General features: G+C 58.1%; 1 protein-coding gene across 2 annotated transcripts; it reads right to left on the bottom strand.

The window, feature by feature from the left end:
• Positions 1–6,517: 6,517 nt before the first annotated feature.
• Positions 6,518–19,067, bottom strand: ALDH4A1 (aldehyde dehydrogenase 4 family member A1). 2 transcript variants are annotated; one of them, XM_048326182.1, is made up of 15 exons: positions 18,841–18,900; positions 17,819–17,912; positions 17,463–17,555; positions 17,311–17,358; positions 16,862–17,017; positions 16,401–16,550; positions 16,233–16,307; positions 13,655–13,842; positions 12,838–12,911; positions 11,963–12,159; positions 11,571–11,618; positions 9,913–10,065; positions 8,534–8,655; positions 7,701–7,819; positions 6,518–6,721 (listed from the first exon to the last, which is right to left on the bottom strand). In XM_048326182.1, the coding sequence occupies exons 1-15, from the start codon at positions 18,873–18,875 to the stop codon at positions 6,609–6,611; spliced, it is 1,665 nt and encodes a 554-aa protein (XP_048182139.1). In that variant the 5' UTR covers positions 18,876–18,900; the 3' UTR covers positions 6,518–6,608. The 2 variants fall into 2 exon arrangements, with proteins under 2 accessions (XP_048182139.1, XP_048182140.1); XM_048326183.1 differs by lacking the exons at positions 6,518–6,721; positions 7,701–7,819; positions 8,534–8,655 and adding an exon at positions 9,436–9,561 and having other exon boundaries at positions 18,841–19,067.
• Between the last annotated feature and the right edge of the window lie 263 nt (positions 19,068–19,330).

Raw genomic sequence — 19,330 nt, 5'->3', positions numbered from 1 at the left:
TAGACCAGGACCCATCCCTTTGGATAGACCAGGATCCATCCCTTTGGATGAAGCAGGACCCATCCCTTTGGATAGACCAGGACCCATCCCTTTGGATGGAGCAGGATCCATCCCTTTGATAGACCAGGATCCATCCCTTTGAATGGAGCAGGATCCATCCCTTTGAATGGAGCAGGATCCATCCCTTTGGATGGACCAGGATCCATCCCTTTGGATGGAGCAGGATCCACCCCTTTGGATAGACCAGGATCCATCCCTTTGGATAGACCAGGATCCCTCCCTTTGGATAGACCAGGATCCAGCCTTTGGATGGACCAGGATCCATCCCTTTGGACAGACCAGGATCCATCCCTTTGGATAGACAAGGATCCCTCCCTTTGGATAGACAAGGATCCCTCCCTTTGGATGGCTCTGCACGGAGCAGATCAGCTCCGACCCTCCAAGCTCCCATCCCATGGGATGGGGCCACCTGAGGTGGTTCCGTGCCCCCTCCAGCGCCAGCCCCTCCCCGTCCCTGGGGCTGAGGTGGCCGCGGGTGGGGCAGGAGGCGGCGGGGCCGCAGCTGGACGGGGCAGAGGCTGCGGAGGAGCCGCTGGCAGAGGCGAAGTTGTCCCTTAATCCCAAAGCACCCCGGGCCAGCCCTGCCGCGGCTGCTGCTGCTGCCAGGAGCCTCCTGCTCCTCCTGCCGAGCCAGGCCGGGCCCGGCAGCCAGCGGGGAGCGATTCATGTCCTGGGGGGCTTCCCCGCAGAGCCGGGGGGGCCGGGGCCGCCTTCACCTGTTCTCCTTCTCAGGCAGCCTGGCTCCGAAGGAATTCAGCTCCCAGACAAGCGCTCCCCGGGGAAGGGGGGAGCCGCTGGCACAGATCTGCTCCTCACCCGCTGCCGGAGCATCCCCAGCTCCGAGGGGCTGGGAAGAGACCCCGGGCCCGGCAGGAAGGGATCCAGGCATCCTTCCAGGTGGGAAGGTGGGCGCGCTCTCTCTCTCCCCAGGGACGCACCCGGAGCTTTTCAGTGCATCGTGAGCGGCGTGGTTGTGTGAAGGAGTCGGCGGGTGCTTGAGGGGCTCTCTGCCTCCCAGCCCCTTGATTTTCCAGGGGTTTTTCCCTGCGCTGAGGTGGGGTCACGTCTCCTTCCCGCTTCGCCGTGTCAGCCTGAGGGATGTGAACCCCCTCTTTATTTATTTTAGCTGGAAGCTGACATCCTGCTGCATTCTCATGACTCCAGGACCTGGGGCTTTAACAAAAATGTTAAATATTAGAAGCCTCTCCGTGATTTTGCAGCATTTTTGGAGGGGACGGGGAGTGCAGGCACTTGCTCTTGAACCCGCGGTTTGTTTGTGGAGCAGGGATGACGCTCTCAAACCCTCTCCCCTCTCTTGCTGTCGGTGTTTCTTTCCTCGCTTCCTCCCTGTGGGAAAACCCGGCACCGGAGCTGAACCCTGGGGCTCTTCCCTTTCTTCCCCCCCGGCCCCATGGCACCTCCTCCTCCCGGCCCTGGTGCCCATCAGTTCCCAGCCCAAGCCCCCCTGGATGAGCCACCCCGGCCTCGCAGCCCGGTGGGAGCCGCTGGTTTTCCCGGTTTTCCTGCGGAGAGCAGGATAAAGATCTCCATCTGCCGCTAACTCCTTGTACTGCAAACCCCTGCTGCCCGCAGCCCCCCGGGAATTCGCTGCTCTCCCAAAGCCACCCCAGGGAGCGGGGAGAAGAGACCTCGGGCAGAAACGGTGAAAGGGAGAAATAAAACAAGGCAGAAACAGAGGAAAACCAGGCCTGGGGGGACTCTGTTTCCCTGGAAAACCCCCGGGATGATGCTCGGGGTTCCTGGCTCTCCCCGTGCCGCGTTTTCCTCTCTGCTGTCCCCACCCTCCCTCCCGCGGCTCTTTTCTCCTCACCATCCTTTTATTCAGGGGATGGGAAAACAGGAAGGCACGGGCTGTTCCCAAAAAGCCCTGCCCGGAGGGGCAGCCCCAGGACCGGGAAGGGAGGGAAGGGGGATGTTTTTGGGGCTGTGACCCCTGGTCGTGACCTGCTGCCGGCTCCTAGCTGTGGGAGCTGTATCCTGTGGGATAGTCCCTTTATCCCGCAGTTTGGCCCTTCCCTTCATCCCACACAGCCCTCCACCACCTGTGTCGGGAGTTTCTGCAGCCTCTGCTTGGGAAGTGAGGGGAAACTCCCACGCACAGAGCCGGGAACTCGCCCCCAGCACCCCATGGCACCGGCACAGGGCAGAACCAGCCCTGCAGGTGGTGGGGAACACTGGGAATGCACCCCTGGGACACCGGATTTAGGATTGTTAGGAGGAAATCAGGCAGGCTGGGAAAAAACGGAGCCCTAATTGTCTCCCCCGAAGCAGTTTGTGGGAAAGGAGGGGTTTCACCAGGCTGCAGCTGCGAAGGGGCTCCGGGATCCTGCACCAAGAGGAGCCCAAAATCCTGGGAGGGGGAGGGGGAAGCAAAGGTGAGTGTGGGGCTGGAGCTGTGCCCCTCTGGAGCAGGGATGGGACTGCAGGATCTGCCTTTGCAGGGTTTGGATCCCATGAGGTCAGGCAGGGATCCACCCTCCGTGGGGATCTGCTGGCAAATTCAGCTCCTGGGGTTTCCTGGAGGGTGGCAGGAAAAGATGCAGCAGCTGGGAACCCGACAGAGCTCCCAGGGATGCGCAGGGTGGGATTGTTGGGATCCAGGGCTTGGACTGGGTGACCCCCGCGGGTCCCTTCCTGCTCAGGACATTCCATGACTCCATGAAGTGGCGATGAGAGCTGGCAGAGCAGGAGGGAGATGGAGATCGAGCCCTTCCAGGGATGTGTGTGGTGAAGCACCACCCCAATGTCACCCTGTCCCCTCCCCGGGGGCCTTGCAGGGACCCCAGCGTGTCCCAGAACACGGAGAGGCTCTGGAAATAAAGGAAATCTGGTGCCATAATCCCACTGGCTGCTCCTGCTGCCCAGGGCAGGGGTTCAGAGCTCATTTATTGACCCCTCAGGGGTCTCCTCTGACCCCCCCCAGAGCCAGCGAGACCCCCCCCGTGGTTCGGTTCTTATGTCCTGTGCTCAAGGTGATCCTTTCATCCTTGGGTTTTCCAGCCCCATGGCCTGTCTGGAGTTGGAGCCATTCCCAGTGGGGAGAATTGGAGGCATTCCCCTCAAAGTTAAACCTTTCCTTTAAACAAACAAGCAAAGCCAAATTGGTGAACGCTGTTTCGAACAGCATTCAGGCAGAAGTTGTGGTGGTCCTTGTCTCTTTTGGGCAATCCGGGAAATTTGAAATTAAAATTTAAATGCAATTTTTAAAGTTTGTTTGTTCGTTTGTTTGGTTTTGTTTGGGGTTTTTTTGGTTTTTTTGTTTTGGGTTTGTTTGTTTGTTTATTTTTACAGGTTTTTTTAGTTTTTAAATCTCCCAGGAAGCAGAAGCTTCCCTGCTCAGTGCCAGAACAGCAGGGGGGCTGTTCCTGCGCCTCTCTCCCCGGGCAGAGCCTCTTCCCATCCCTCTTCCAGCTCATCCCACAGGGATGCCCAGCTCCACCCTGCCTCGTTCCCGCTTTCCTTCCACTCAGGGCTGCAGCTCTCGCTGCGCCGGGGGGTTCCCGTTATCGCCCCTGCCCGCCCGGGGTGGGGGGAAGGGTTTGGGATCCATCCAGGATCGGCCCGGCCGCTCCCGAGGCGGGGTTTGATCGGCCAATTGTCCCCTAACGGGAAGCAGATGGAGCCGGGGGTTATCCAGGGAAAATCTGCCACTTCCCAACTGGAACCTGGCTCAGCTTCCCACCCTGCTCCGGGATGTGCCAGGGAATGCCGAGAGCCGGGGAATGGGATCGGAGCGCTACCAGGGCACTCCAGACCCGTTGCCGCTCATTATTGGGATCGTGCAGACCCCCCCGAGCCCTCCCCAGGCCCCTTTTCCCATTCCAGGAGCATCCAAGCGGGGATGCTGGAGCAGGAAGCTCCCGTCTCTCCCCACGCCTTCCCAGGTGTTTATCAGCTTCAAAAAGCCAACGTTTAAATGGCATTAGGGGCCTGATTTGGAGCCACAAAAGCCATGAAATTCAGAGTTAAGGCTCAAAAATCCACTTGACACTCCGGCCTTGAGGCGTGAAAGGCGCGAGCCGGGGGCAGGGGCTGGGCCAGGAGCTCAGAGCGGGCACTGCCCGGCCAGAGGGGCGAGGCCGAGCCCTTAACGAGACTGAGGTGAGCTGTGGCCAGGCTGGAAGGGTCGGGGATGGCGTTTGGGGGAGCTTTGGAGGGGCTGATCTCAAGCTGGGTGGCCGGAGGTGACTGGGCTGGAGGGGACAGCGCTGTGGTCACACCTGGGGCCCATCCCAGTGGTCAGCGCGTGGTTCTCTCCTCCCTTCTGGGGCTTTGGGGTATCCCCCTCCCTGCTGCGGGTTTGGGGTTCTTTGGGGTTCTCTCCTCCCTGCCCGGGGTTTGGGGTATTCCCCTACCTGCTGCGGGTTTGGGGTTCTTTGGGGTTCTCTCCTCCCTGCCCGGGCTTTGGGGTTCTTTGGGGTTCTCTCCTCCCTGCAGGGGTTTGGGGTATTCCCCTCCCTGCTGGGCGTTTGGGGTATTCCCTTCCCTGCTGGGGGTTTGGGGTTCTTTGGGGTTCTCTCCTCCCTGCCCGGGCTTTGGGGTTCTTTGGGGTTCTCTCCTCCCTGCTGGGCGTTTGGGGTATTCCCTTCCCTGCTGGGGGTTTGGGGTTCTTTGGGGTTCTCTCCTCCCTGTAGGGGTTTGGGGTTCTCTCCCTGCCGGGGGGTTGGGGTCAGTTTGGGGCAGAGCGGGGCTCCCTCGTGCCCTCCCAGCGTGCAGCAGCGGGATGCTTTGGAGTAACACCGATGAGGACAAGGGGGAATGGCTTCCCACTGCCAGACAGCAGGGTTGGGTGGGATACTGGGGAGGAATTCCTGTCTGGGAGGGTGGGCAGGCCCTGGCACAGGGTGCCCAGAGCAGCTCTGGCTGCCCCTGGATCCCTGGCAGTGTCCAAGGCCAGGTTGGACGGGGCTTGGACAGTGGGAGGTGTCCCTGCCCATGGCAGGGGTGGCGCTGGATGGGCTTTAAGGTCCCTTCCCACCCAAACCATCCTGGGATTCTGAACGAGACCCCTTGTCATTCCTGCCTCTCTCTCCCTGAATCTTTGTTTCAGCAGAAAATGTAAAGCTGGGTTGGTTTTATTTAAAGGTCCCCAATGCCGACTCGCTCTCGCTCTTTATCTGACAGCAATCCGGAGAAATAATTCACAGAAGCAACACAGAGGCTTGAACATGATTTTATTGCACATTTTTCTAGCTGAGCCAGGATCCACAGGAATTCCAGCCACTTCCCCCTGCCCCACACACGGACTGGGGTCGCCACTGACCCCAACACTCCATGCCAGGGTTCCATCTACTCACAAGTCCTGTTAATTAGCAGTAATTAATTCTACAGGTTACAAACAAACACGTTTGTGAATTAGAGCTGAGCCTGGAGGAGGCAGGGCCTCGTGTTCCAGATCCCTTTTCCCATGTGCACTGCAGGTCCCACCACCGAGCCCTGGCTGAGGGAGACCCCAGGATCAGGCCTGATTTAAGGCCTGATTTAAGTCCTGGTTTAAGGCCTGAAGTCGACAGCTGGCAGAGCCCTGGGGATGGGGTCAGGTGGGACAGGAGCTTCCCAGAATGGGAGAAGGGTCCTGGAGCTCCTGCTCCTCGCAGGGGGGGTGGGGGACAGTTCACCCACCCGGGCTGCTCATGCAGGAACATTCCTGAAACATCTCAACGCCTCTCCCATTCCTTCCAGTGCCCACACAGGGATCAGAGCAGGGGAAGCAGCCAAGAGCTGATGGGAACAGCAGAGGCAGCCCGGCCTTGTCCCCAAGGAACGAAAGCAGGGGACCAAGGGGGTGCTGCTGCTGCTGCTCTGCCCCACAGCTGAGCCCAGCTGGGAGGTCTCGTGCAGTTAACCCCGGCCGAGGGCTTTGAGGGCTGGAATGAGGCTGGAATGAGGCTGGAGTAAGGCACTAGAGCTCATTTCCGAGGAGCACCACAGCTGCCCTCTCCTGGCACGAGGTTCCTGCTGCCGAGCTCCCTTCCCAGACTTGGTGGGGTGTGAGGCTTTGCTCTGGCTCAGGGCTGGGGAGCAAACCCAGCTCAGGGTGTGGAACCAGCCCGGCTCCCCCCGTCGCAGGCAGGGATTGGGGCTGGTGGGGACACAGGGAGGGACATTGCTCAGTGCCAGTGCCGGGGCCTCCTAACCCTCATCTCCTGCTTCAATTCCTGCTCAGCCCTGGGGGGAGGGAACCACTCTGGGCTGCTGGGGATGGGAAAACCGGGAGGAAAAGGGAGCCGGGGTCCAGTTGTGCCTCTGCAGCCACCCCTTAATTAATGACTGACCTAACGAAGCATGCTCACACAGAATCACTGAGGTTGGAAAAGACCTTTAGGATCATCATATCCAACCACTGCCACATTCACCATTGTGTCCCCAAGTGCCACGTGCCTGAGGAAACCATGAGCACTTCCAAGCTCACAATTTAATAACACTTTTTTTTTTAAAATAACTCCTAAGCGGGGCGGGTTAGGGATCAGTAGTTTAAGTGCTGTGTGGAGTGGCAGCTGTCACCCCAGGGCTCGGTGTCCCCAGTGTCACTGCATGTAGGCATAGCGCCAGTCCCGCAGGGGCACGTGTGTCTCCTTGACGGCCTGAGGGGACGTCCAGCGCAGGATGTAGTGGGGACCCCCAGGTTTGTCATTGGTGCCTGTGAGGGGACGGCAGAAAGGGCTGGTGACACCACTGAAGGTGGCAGGGACACAGAGGGACGCTAGGGACAGGAGGGACATAGAGGGATGGGAAGGACATGGAGGGACACGGAGGGATGGGAGGGACACGGAGGGACACAAGAGACAGGAGGGACATGGAGGATGGGGACATGGAGGGACATGGAGCACAGAAGGGACATGGAGGGATGGGAGGGACACGGAGGGATGGGAGGGACACGGAGGGATGGGAGGGACACGGAGGATAGGAAGGACACAGGGGACACAAGGGATGGGAGGGACAGGAGGGACATGCAGGGATGGGGACAAGGAGGGACGTGGAAGGACAGGAGGGACACGGAGGGATGGATGGACACAGAGACATGGAGGGACACGGAGGGACATGGAGGGACACAGAGCACAGGAGGGACACAGAGGGACATGGAGGGACACAGAGGGACACGGAGGATGGGTACATGGAGGGACACAGAGCACAGGAGGGACACAGAGGATGGGGACACGGAGGGACACAAGGGATGGGAGGGACACGGAGGATGGGGACATGGAAGATGGGGACATGGAGGGACACAGAGCACAGGAGGGATGCAAAGAGATGGGAGGGACACAGAGGATGGGAAGGACACGGGACACAAGGGATGGGAGGGATGGGAGGGACATGCAGGGATGGGGACAAGGAGGGACATGGAAAGACACGAGGGACATAGAGGGATGGGAGGGACACTGAGCACAGGAGGGACATGGAAGGACAAGGAGGACGGGAGAGACACAGAGGGATGGGAATGACATGGAGGGTGGGAGGGACACAGAGGACAAGGGATATGGAGAATGCGAGGGACTTGGATGGACAGGGGAGGACATGGAGGACAGAAGGGGACACAGAGGGACATGGAAGGACAAGGAGGGACACAGAGGGACACAGAGGCGAGCTGGGAAGGGCTCGGCCGGGAGCGCTGGTGGCACCTGAGATGCGGGAGCCCCCGAAGGGCTGCTGGGCCACCACGGCGCCCGTGGATTTGTCGTTGATGTAGAAGTTGCCGGCGGCGTTGCGCAGCAGCCTCCGCGACTCCTCGATGACTTTCCTGGGCAAGGACAGGCACAGCCCTGAGCACCCCCAGGATCTGCGGCTCCCTCAGAGCCACCAAAACTGGGAAAAAGGAGTTTGGGTGTCTTCGAGAGGAGTTTGTGTTTCCTCATGCACAATTCCCAAAACCTCGGGGGTTTCACACACACACAGCTCCTGCATTATCCCAGCCTTGGGGTTTTTATCAGTTTCTTTCTCTATTTAAGTTTTGCGGTGATAAAATGAAGGTCATTATCTCTCATTGTCCAGGGAAGCTGTGGCTGCCCTTGGATCCCTGGAAGTGTCCCAGGCCAGGCTGGATGGGGCTTGGAGCAGCCTGGGACAGTGGAAGGTGTCCCTGCCCACAGCACTGGATCAACTTTAAGGTCCCTTCCACCCCAAACCATCCCAGGATTCTGTGATAACTTTTGGGTGATTCTCTCTGAGGTTACACTGCTCTTTGCCCTCCCCCTGGGCCGTGGGTTCACCCCTCACATGGCTCCAAACATTCCTTTGGGATAATTCCTTCCTGAAAAAAAGCTTTTTTTTGGGCTAAGAAACCACTTTCAAACCATCCCCTTCCCTCCTTGCAGGAGGAGCACTAAAAGCAGCACGAGCTTTGGGGGAAATGCTCTTTCCTCCTCCGGAGAGGAGGAAGATCCGGGGCTCACTTCAGACAGGGAAAGCATCCCCGGTTGCTTTTCAGGGAAATTTGGGGAATTTTGGGACTCACTTCTCCTGGGCGAAGACCGCCCCCGTGAGGCCGTAGGGGGTGGTGGTGTCGATGAGCTCCAGCACCTCCCTGTAGCGATTCTCGGGATACACAAAAACTGTCAGGATTGGCCCAAAAATCTCCTGGGAGTACAAAGAATGACACAAACCATCAGGATCAGCCCAAAAAAATAACAAAATCCATGAGGATCAGGCCCAAAATCTCCTGGGAGCCCAAAGAATGACACAAACCATCAGGATCAGCCCAAAAAACCACACACCCCATCAGGATTGGCCCAAAACTAACTACAAACCATGAGGATTGGCCCAAAAATCTCCGCTGCAGCCCAAAGAACACCACAAACCATGAGGATTGGCCCCAAAAAATAACAAAACCCACGAGGATGGGCCCAAAAATGTCCTGTGCAACCCAAATAACATCACACACCGTCAGGATCGGCCCCAAAAGTCTTCTGTGAGCCCAAAGAACAATGAGGATCAGGCCAAAAATCTCCTGTGCAGCCCAAACAGCTATACACCCCATGAGGATCAGCCCCAAAATCTCCCAGATCAGCCCAAAAATCTCCTCTGCAACCCAAATAACATCACACACTGTGAGAACTGGCCTGAAAAACAACACACACTGTCAGGATCAGCCCCAAAATTTCCTGTGCAGCCCAAAAAACAGCACAAACTGTGAGGATGGGCCTGAAAAACGACACAAATCATGAGGATTGGCCCAAAAATCCACTGAGGACCAGGCCAAAAATCTCCTGTGTAACCCAAATAACTACACACCTGGTGAGGATTGGCCCCAAAATCTCCTGGGAGTCCAAAGAATGACACAAACCATCAGGATCGGCCCAAAAAATAACAAAATCCATGAGGATCAGGCCCAAAATCTCCTGGGAGCCCAAAGAATGACACAAACCATCAGGATCAGCCCAAAAAACCACACACCCCATCAGGACTGGCCCAAAAAAACCCAAAACCCATGAGAATTGGCCCCAAAAACATAACAAAACCCACGAGGATGGGCCCAAAAATCTCCTGTGCAGCCCAAAGACCGCCACAAACCATGAGGATTGCCCCCAGAAAATAACAAACCCCATGAGGATCGCCCAAAAATCAACAGACCCTGTGAGGATTGGCCCCAAAATCTCCTATGCAACCCAAATAACCACACGCCCCGCGAGGATTAGCCCCAACATCTCCCAGACTAGCCCAAAACTCTCCCGTTCAGCCCAAACCCTGGGATCAGCCCCAGGAAGGAGCAGTGGGTGCTCTCCCTGCCCCAATCAGCTCCATCATGAACAGATCCATCCCCGCAGGATGCAGCAGCTCCCCCCGTGCCCCGCAGGGATTTTGGGATGGGGATCCCTCCTCCACAGCTGCTCCCACCTCTTTCATGATGGGGTCCTGGGGGTCCTTGCTCTCCACGATGCAGGGCTCCACGAAGTACCCCACGCTGTCGTCGCAGCCGCCGCCCGCCAGGATGGTCAGGTTGGGTGAGCTCCGGGCGTGCTCCAGCCACTTCTTGATCCGTGCGAAGGACTTGGGGAAAAGGGGGAGGCAGGAAAAGAGCGATTTTGGGGGGCTGAAAGGGGGTTTGGGTAATTCCTCTCAGGGGCACGGCGCTCTTGGTGCCGTCCCGGCTCAGGAGGGGGATTGGGAGCTGGGAATGCACACAAAAAAAACTCCTGTCCGGGGTCATTTCTGAGGGAAAAAACCCACTTCTCAAGAGCAGGCCATGCAAAAAATTAACATCCAGGGTTATTTCTGAGGGAAAAACCCCACTTTTCAAGAGCAGGGAATGCAAAAACCTCATATCCAGGATAATCTCTGAGGGAAATACCCCACTTCTCAAGAGCAGGCCATGCAAAAAACTCATGTCCAGGATAATTTCTGAAGAAAATACCACACTTCTCAAGAGCAGGCCATGCGGAAAACTCATGGCCGGGAAAATTTCTGAGAGAAAAACCTCACTTTTCAAGAGCAGGCCATGCAAAAAACTCATGCCCGGGAAAATTTCTGAGAGAAAAACCTCACTTTTCAAGAGCAGGCCATGCAAAAAACTCATGCCCGGGAAAATTTCTGAGGGAAATGCCCCTCTTTTCAAGAGCAGGGAACACAAAAAACTCATGTCCAGGGTCATTTCTGAGGGAAAAACCTCACTTTTCAAGAGCAGGGAACACAAAAAACCTCCTTTCCGAGGTCATTTCTGAGGGAAAAAACCCACTTCTCAAGAGCAGGCCATGCAAAAATGTGATTTCCAGAGTTTTTTCTGAGGGGAATACCCCACTTCTCAAGAGCAGGCCATGCAAAAAACTCATGTCCAGGGTCATTTCTGAGGGAAAAACCTCACTTTTCAAGAGCAAGGAACACAAAAACTTCATATCCAGGATAATCTCTGAGGGAAATACCCCACTCTTCAAGAGCAGGCCATGCAAAGAACTCATGTCCGGGGTCATTTCTGAGGGAAAAACCTCACTTTTCAAGAGCAGGCCATGCAAAAAACTCACGTCCAGGGTCATTTCTGAGGGAAAAAACCCACTTCTCAAGAGCAGGCCATGCAAAAAATTAACATCCAGGGTTATTTCTGAGGGAAAAACCCCACTTTTCAAGAGCAGGCCATGCAAAAAACTCACGTCCAGAGTAATTTCTGAAGAAAATACCACACTTCTCAAGAGCAGGCCATGCGGAAAACTCATGCCCGGGATAATTTCTGAGGGAAAAACCTCACTTTTCAAGAGCAGGCCATGCAAAGAACTCATGTCCAGGATAATTTCTGAGGGAAAAACTTCACTTTTCAAGAGTAGGCCATGCAAAAAACCTCAAGTCCAGGAAAATTTCTGAGGGAAAACCCCCACTTTTCAAGAGCATGCCATGCAAAAATGTGATTTTTTCCAGAGTTTTTTCTGAGGGAAATTCCCCACTTTTCAAGAGGAGGGCATGCAGTGCTCAGCTGATACTCAGTTTTTAGCTGATCCCTGATGTCCCCCCTTCGCTGTCAGCAGCAAACCCCACCCTGGGGGAGCCTGGTGCTGTTCTGAGCTCACCTTGTCATCGATCACCGCCGAGAAGAACGTCCCAAAGTCCTGGGCAGGCTGCGGGGAGGCAGAAAGGAGGGGACATGAGCACACCCTGAGCCTCAGAGCTCCCTCAGGAACCAGAGGGAGCTGCAATTCCCAAAAAAATTCTTCCCCGTGTCCGAGGAGCTCCCCTTCTCATTGAAGAGCTGGCCCAGCCCTCCCTGCAGACTGTGGCTACAAGTTAATTTCTAATCACGGCCAGAAGCTGGGGGGGAAGGCTCGGAGGGGCGGTGGGGGGGAGCAGCCGGGGATGAAAAGCTCGGTTCAATGGGAATTAGCAGCCAGTTACCGCAGCCCCTAATCCCATCAGCCTCCCGCTGAGCCGCAAAGCCCTTCAGCAGCCCGGCAGCTCCGCTCACATCTCCCACTTTGATCTTCCCGTGCTCCTCCAGCAGCTTCTCTTTGATGTGGGGCCACAGCGAGGCCGGGGCGTAGAGCCGGGAGCAGGCGGAGCATTTCTGGCCGCCGAATTCGAAGGCCGAGCGCAGGGTCGCGTTCACGGCGCTGCCCACGTCGGCCGAGCTGTGCACCACGTGGAAGTTCTTCCCTCCGCACTCTGGGCGTGGACGGGAGGGAAAAGGGACAGGGGAGGAGCTGTCAGGGTGTGGCAGCTCCGGAAAGGGGCCTCGGGCTCGCCCTGCCTGGGTGGGGTTCTGAGGGGAATGAGTGGGGAGAGGCGTGAGCCTGGGGGCACAGCCCTGGAGCAGGCGGATAGAACTCATGGGAAAACAGGTGGATAAAACTCATGGGAAAACAGGCTGATAGAACTCATGGAAAAACAGGCTGAAAAAACCCACGGAAGAGCAGGTGGATAAAACTCATGAAAAACAGGCTGAAAAAACTCATGGAAGAGCAGGTGAATAAAAGTCATGGAAGAGCAGGCTGATAAAACTCATGGAAGAGCAGGCTGATAAAGCCCACAGAAGAGCAGGCTGATAAAACTCATGGAAAAACAGGCTGATAAAACTCATGGGAAAGGGACCAACCTAAATTCCCAAACCTTGGGACTCCAAACCTTGGGACTCCAAACCTTGGGACTCCAACCATCACCTCCCACCCAAGTGCCACCTCCCCACCCCAAAATCCCATTCCGCGCCACTCCCACAACTCTGAATATCCAGTGGTTTCCTCTGCCCGCAGGGACAGCAATCCTGACCCTCTCCTGCCCAAGCAGAGGAGAAGCTGCCCCCTCAGCCCTGCATCACCCCAAAAAGGTGGGAGGAGAGGCTGGTACCTCCAGCCAGGCGCGGGAAATTGCGGTAGCGATCCAGGTTTTCCGAGACCTGCTTCCAGAGCCGCTTGAAAGTCCTGGAAGAGGAGCGAGGAGCTGGTCAGGGCACTCCTGTCTCTGCACACAGGGAAAGGATGTGCCCTGATGGGAAACCCCCCAAAAAAGGGGGAAGGGAAGTGGGAATGGGAGCATAGGTATCAAAGCAAAGGCTCCACACAGCAACCCCATGGTTTTAAAAATAAACTGCTGCAGTCCCAGGGAAGAGCATGGAGTGAGCATCCAGAAGTTTCTGTTCCTCCCCTTTCCCCCCTTCCTTTCAGGCCTCACTGTGACAAACCCCTCGGCTGGAAAACAATAAAAATGGTAATGGCCTCGCAGCGGGAGGCTCAGCCACAAACACCGAGTTATGAGCTCCCCACCTTCCCAGCCCATGCTCACCCGAGCGTGGCCTGGCCCTGGAGAGGGGTCCCAGGCTTTGACAGCCCGTGCGGATCCGCCACCACACACAGCCCAAGCTCAAACCCACCTGGGGTACAAATTCACCCGGAGAAGCACCCTCAGAGCACCCCTGAAGTGTCACTGCCACCCTGGCTGTCCCTGTGCCCCGAGTTTAGCCCCAGAGCTAAAAGCACTCCCCCCACAGCACGAAAACCCTGCTCAGACACTTTTTGTCACCAGCTTTAACCCCTATTTTCATATAACTGCGCAACCACGTCCTGCCGGCTCTAGCAGCCCTTCCCAACACTGGCCTGGCATTCCAAGGGGCACCAGGGGAGCCCCCAGCCCCTTCCCTGCCCGGCAACCCCTGTCCCCAGCCTACGGCACGCTGCCGGTGAAGTTGAGGCCGCAGAAGTGCTCGGAGCTGGTGACGGTGTCCCCGAACTCGGGGCCATCCGAGGGCACGAACTGCACCACGTTGGGGGGCAGCCCGGCCTCCAGCAGGATCTTGTAGATGGCGTAGCTGGACAGCAGGGCCGTGTCACTGGGCTTCCACAGCACCACGTTCCCCTGGGGAGAGGAGAGGAGAGGAGAGCAGCTCCATGAGGGATGGCTGAATTCCCTGGAAAACCGTCCCAGAGCGGTGACTCGCAGCCACCTTCCCCCAGCACTGGTTTGGGAAGGGCTGGGACTGCCCTGCTCAGCTGAAGGCACAAACCCCCCCCCCCTTTTCTCTCACCAGGCCGCCGTGCCAGCCTTCTGCACCCTCCCTTCCCCGGGATGAGCTCTGCCTTCCCTAAGAGGAGCTGGAAACACGGCCCCGGTGTCTGTCTCAGGACACGGCCAAGGAACACGCTCCCGATGTCATCAGTGCCACCAGCGGCTTTGGGCAGGGCCCAGCAGGTGTTTGTGCCAGGCAGGGCAGTGAAACCAAACCTCCTGCCCCGATCAGCCGGGCACAAACAGCACGAGGGGCTGGAAAAGCACACTGGTGACACCCCACCCCCTTGGCCCCGTGCCACGGCCTCCCTCCGGCTCCCAGTGACCGCCCCGTGTCCCTGTCACACGGCTTGGCCTCCCCTGCACGGGCTCACAGCCCTGGGGGGCTGGACAGGGACTTCTGGATTCTGTCTCCTGCTTTCCAGGGACTTGCTGTGCAGGAAAAGCTCCTTCCTGGGCACAGCTCCGTCCTGGGCACAGCTCCTTCCCTGAGCACAGCTTTTAGTTTGGGAATGTCACATTTAAAGCCGTGTTTGACGAGAAGCATTTGAACCTGTCACTTGTGTAGGGCACGAATGGGGGGGGACAAGGAAGAGGGTGAGGCCAACACGGAGCTGGGAAGATTTCTGGGGAGAGAGGTCCCTTCCTCCCACCCCACAGGAAGGGAACAGCTCCTTCCTGGTCCCCTCTAACCCTTCCACTCCAAACATCGAGAGAAACAAACCACACCCTGCAAAACCCTCCAGCCTGCTGGGCAATCCAATGGCTGGACACAGCATTCTCAGCAGCCTGGATTCCGGGCCGGTGCAGCAACTGCTCCAATCCCAAGGAAATCCCGTTCCCAGGATTGACTGCACGGATTTCTCCAGCTCTTTAGGCACGAGCAGTGTCTAATCCCCCGGGAAGTGCGCTGTGGTGGCTGAAACACCGGGCTCTAATTAATATCCCCCTATTAAGCACCACTTTCTCCTAACTAATTCCAGGTGCCCCCTGCTGCTGAGCTTTTCAAGGCACCCGCTGATGTCCTGCTCCCTTCTGCTGCTGGCCCAGGGCAAGGCGGGGGATTCCAGCACCCTGCAGCATCCCGGTGGGAATTCATTGTCACACGCGAGGAGGGGGAGCTGGATGAGCCACGGGATGCCCCAGATTTCACTCCAAGCTGCCAGCTCGGGTCTTAGCCCCGTCCCAGCAGGGCTCATCTGCTCTGGGATGAGCTCATCTCCAGCTTTCCCAAAGCCAAGGGCCTCCCTCGGATCCTGGCGTGCGAGGAAGGGACCTCTCTCCCCAGAAATCTTCCCAGCTCTGTGTTGGCCTCACCCTCTTCCTTGTCCCCCCACTCCTGCCCTACACAAGTGACGGGTTCAAATGCTTCTCCTCAAATATGGCTTTAAATGTGACTTTCCCAAATTTAAAGCTCTGTTCTCCAACCTCTTCCAGCTCCAGCTCTGCTGGAGGGCCCCTCTTTGGGGCCAGGAAGAAATCTGAGCCTAATTAGCAAAGAGCTGAAGACAATTTGTGGTTTGGTTTTTTTTTTCCCCAGTGCAACAATAAATTAATTATTCCTGGCCCAAATCCACCAGGTTATTCCAGTCTCTCCCCAAAATCCACGCTGCAAAGGCAGGAGCTCCTGTGCTCCATGGGGTGAGACACAGAAATGGGGATGTACAGAAACACTTTTTACCAATACTTGGACTTTTTTGGTTATTTTTTCACACCTGCTGGGCTCTCCTGTCTCCCAGTTCGCTGCTAAATGGCAGAGCCACGACCTGCCCTTGCCTTCCTTTGCCAAACCCACAGCACCCAAAAAGCATCATCCCAGAGGAATTTGAGCAGCTACAAACTGGTTACACTCTCATGTCCTGACAGCACCCCTGAGCCCAGGTAGGGAATTAAACCCCAGCTGTGTTTATTCCCCAGATCCCAAACCCAGTCTGGGAAGGAAAAGACATTTTGCTTCAGAACAAAAACCCCAGAAGGGAAGGTTTGGGCAGTTGGTGCTTTTCCAACGCTTCCCCCATCACCCTGGAAATCCAGACACCGGGATGTTTTCTCTTAATTAAAGGCAAATTGCTGATTCAGCCAAGGGGACCAACAGGCCCCAGGTGCGGAACAGCCTGAGGGAGGCTCAGCTCACTCCTTGCCCATCCCAGCCCAGCTGAACCCGGGGGCCAGGGTCCCTCTCCCAGCCTTTCCCTGGACTGTCCCGTCCCCCCTGTCCCCCCCAGACCCCCAGGACTCACCATCAGCGCCGGAGCCCCCGCCAGGTTCCCCCCGATGGCCGTGAAGTTGAAGGGGGACACAGCAGCCACGAACCCCTGCGGAGGGACAGGGAAGAGGGAGCACGGGGAGCACGGTGCCGCCGGTCCCCGCGGGGTGAGCCGGTGTGGGCACAGAGGGGCTCAGCTCACCTCCAGCCCCCGGTACACCATGGAGTTGGTGCTGATGTCCACGCTGAGGGGCTGGCTCTGCTCCAGCTCCAGCGCGTACTTGGCGTTGAAGCGGAAGAAGTCGATGAGCTCGGCAGCAGCATCGATCTCCGCCTGGATCACGGTCTTGCCCTGCAGGGAGAGGCCCCGGGCCGTGATGGGAAGGGGGAATGCAGCAGCCAGAGCTGCAGCGGTGCAGTGCTGTCTGTGCGGTGCCTCTCCCAAGCTCTGTTCTCGAAGATGAGGCCTCCTGCAAGGCCCCTGCTCCCAGGAGCTCCCAGCCCCACTTCCCTCCTTTCTCAGCAAGGAGTGGGGATCCCCCTGTATCCCCTCACAGGACACCGACAGCCATTCCCACTGCCAAAAACCACCCCAGCCACACCCACTGCCCTGCTCCCCCAGCTGCCTCCTGCTCAGCCCAGCTTCCCCCCTGCATCCCCTACCTGCCCGACCATGGTCTTGGCCAGCACTTCTGCTCGCCGGGGCCCGCTCAGCATGTCAGCCGCCTTCAGGAAGATCTGGGCCCGGTCCTGCACAGGTTTCAGGTCCCATTCCTTCCTGGCTGCCAAGGCAGCGTTAATGGCTTTGTTAATGAGCTCCTGTGGAAGGCAAGGTGGAAAGGCAGCAAGGAGGAGCCTCTCCAGGTTCCTCTCCACCACCAGGTCACAGGGAAAAGCGAGGGGTCACCCACCCCCAGGCACAAAACACTGGTGCCATTGCAACCCCGAATCTGCAGCTCCTGGTGTGGATTTGTTCTGGGATCCCTGGGGCTTGGAAAGGCTCCTGGAGCCTCCCTGCTCACAAAATGCGTTTCACTTGCTAAACCCAGGCAAAGTACTGCTGCTTCCCCCCAAAACAGCCCGGAAGAGGGGGGACAGAGAGGGCCACTCACCTTGCTGGCGTAGCAGTACTTGGCCACCTTGTGTGCATGGTTAAAGGGCTGCAAGGAGAAGAAAAGGCTCTGTAGGAACCAGTCCCAGAGACCCTCCTGCAGGGACACCCCTGCTCCGTTCTCCCCCATTAAATAAGAACCCCCCGACTCACCGAGAGCTGGTACCTCACTGTGGGTGTCCACACCTCCTCCCCCCCGATGACGCATGGGATGTCCTCGGTTTTGCCCTTCAGGTCAGCGAGGGCCTGGCAGAGAGGAGAACAAGGTGGGAGCAGCTCTCACCCCCCCAGCTGCCCTCCATCCCTCCTTCCCACATGCAAAGGGAACCTGAGAACAGGCTCTGGGCATGGGGTGCCCACGGGAGGCACGGCTGTCCCCAAGGGGAAGGAGCAGGAGCTGGGCAGGACGGGGCTGTCACACCAGGGAGAGCCTGGGGCTGCCGTGCAGCACCTGCAGCACAGCCCGGGCCCCTCCAGCCCCAAAGATCCCCAAATCCCGGCACTGGTACCTTCTGGAGCGCTGCTCGCTCGGGGCTCCCCGGCTTGAACTCCAGGATGGGCTCGTTGGTCACCTGGATGGCCGGGCGGTGCTGCCATCTCCGCCTGGGGCAGGACAGGCTCTGCAATCCCTCCGTTCCCTCCTTCCCTCCGCTCCCCAGCATCCCAGGGACACCTCAATCCCGGCCAAAGCAGCCCTGCTCCATCCCTCCCGCTGGATGCGGATGCCAGAACCGGGAACTGAGCCCGGACCTCGCCCCCAGCCCACCATCCTTCCCCCTCGCTCGGGAAAAAGTGCTGGGAAAGGCATTTTTAAGGGACGAGGCACAGGGTGAGCTCCGGATCGATCCGGGCTGCTCCAACATCCCCACGCTCCGCTGGCTCCCGGCAAAGTCCAGCGGGCAAAAGCCGGCCTGGCACCTCTGAACCTGCCCCGGGAACAGCTCGACCTTGGCAGCTTTCCAACCCTGCGTGGGCGTTCCGCTGTCCAGCTCAGCGATAACGCCCGAAAAAAGGAGGGAAATGGGAGAAAAAGGAGGGGGGAAGGGTGAAAACGAAGGGAAAAGGGTGAAAACAATGGGAAAAGGTGGAGGCAGGGAAAAAGGGGGAGAAAAAAGAAAACAAGGAGAAAAGGAGAAGACAACGGGGAAAGCAAGGGGGTAAAGGAGGAAAACCAGGAGGAAGCAGTGGAAAACAGGTAAAAACAAGGGTAAAAGGGAAAACAAGAGGTAAGCTGTGGAAAACAGCTAAAAACAGGGGGGGGGAAAGGGGAAAACAAAGGGAAAAACGAGGGGAACAAGGCGGGAAAAGGGAAAAACAGTGGGAAAGCAGTAGGGAAACAGTGGGGAAACAAGGGCTGGCAGCGCCTGCGGTTGGCAGCGGGACGGTTCCCGGTGGGAGCGGGGATGGCAGGAGCGGCAGCGCGGATCGCGGGGACCCCGAGCGGAAAGGGGGCAAGGGAAGGGAAGGGAAGGGAAGGGAAGGGAAGGGAAGGGAAGGGAAGGGAAGGGAAGGGAAGGACCCCCACACTCACCCGCCGTCCCGCAGCGCCCGCAGCCGCCGCCACATCCCGGCCCCGCCGCGCTCCCGGCCCGCGGCCGCCACCACCCACCGTGCGGGGGGGGGGGGGCGGGGGGGCAGGGAGGAGACACAACCTTTAATTAATTACTAATTAATGAACCCCGGGGGGCGGCGTTCCGGAGGAGCGGCTCCGAGCCCGCCGCTCGCTGGGCCGTGTCCCCCCCGCCCGCCGGGTGGCTGTGGGGTGTCCCCACCGGGGCGTCCCCCCCCCGCTCGGCGATGGTTGCGCCCCGAGCGGAGGGCGGCGGCGCGCGCGGCACGTGGGAGGGGGCGGGGCGCGGGAAGCAGCCAAAAGTGATTTTAAAAAGGGAAATTCGGGAAAAACAACAGCAACCCCCCTCCCCCCCCCGAGGCGAGGGAGCGGCTGGGGCTGGGCGCGGAGCTCGCATGGTCCCGGTCGTGGGAGCGGATGTAAATAGAGAGAAAGAGAAAAGCAACGGAGA

The sequence above is a fragment of the Corvus hawaiiensis genome, chromosome 22 (genome assembly GCF_020740725.1).
Source record: "Corvus hawaiiensis isolate bCorHaw1 chromosome 22, bCorHaw1.pri.cur, whole genome shotgun sequence".
Taxonomy (NCBI): Eukaryota; Metazoa; Chordata; class Aves; order Passeriformes; family Corvidae; genus Corvus; species Corvus hawaiiensis.
Note: the sequence above shows the minus strand (reverse complement) of the source record. Positions and strands in the feature narration are given on the sequence as shown.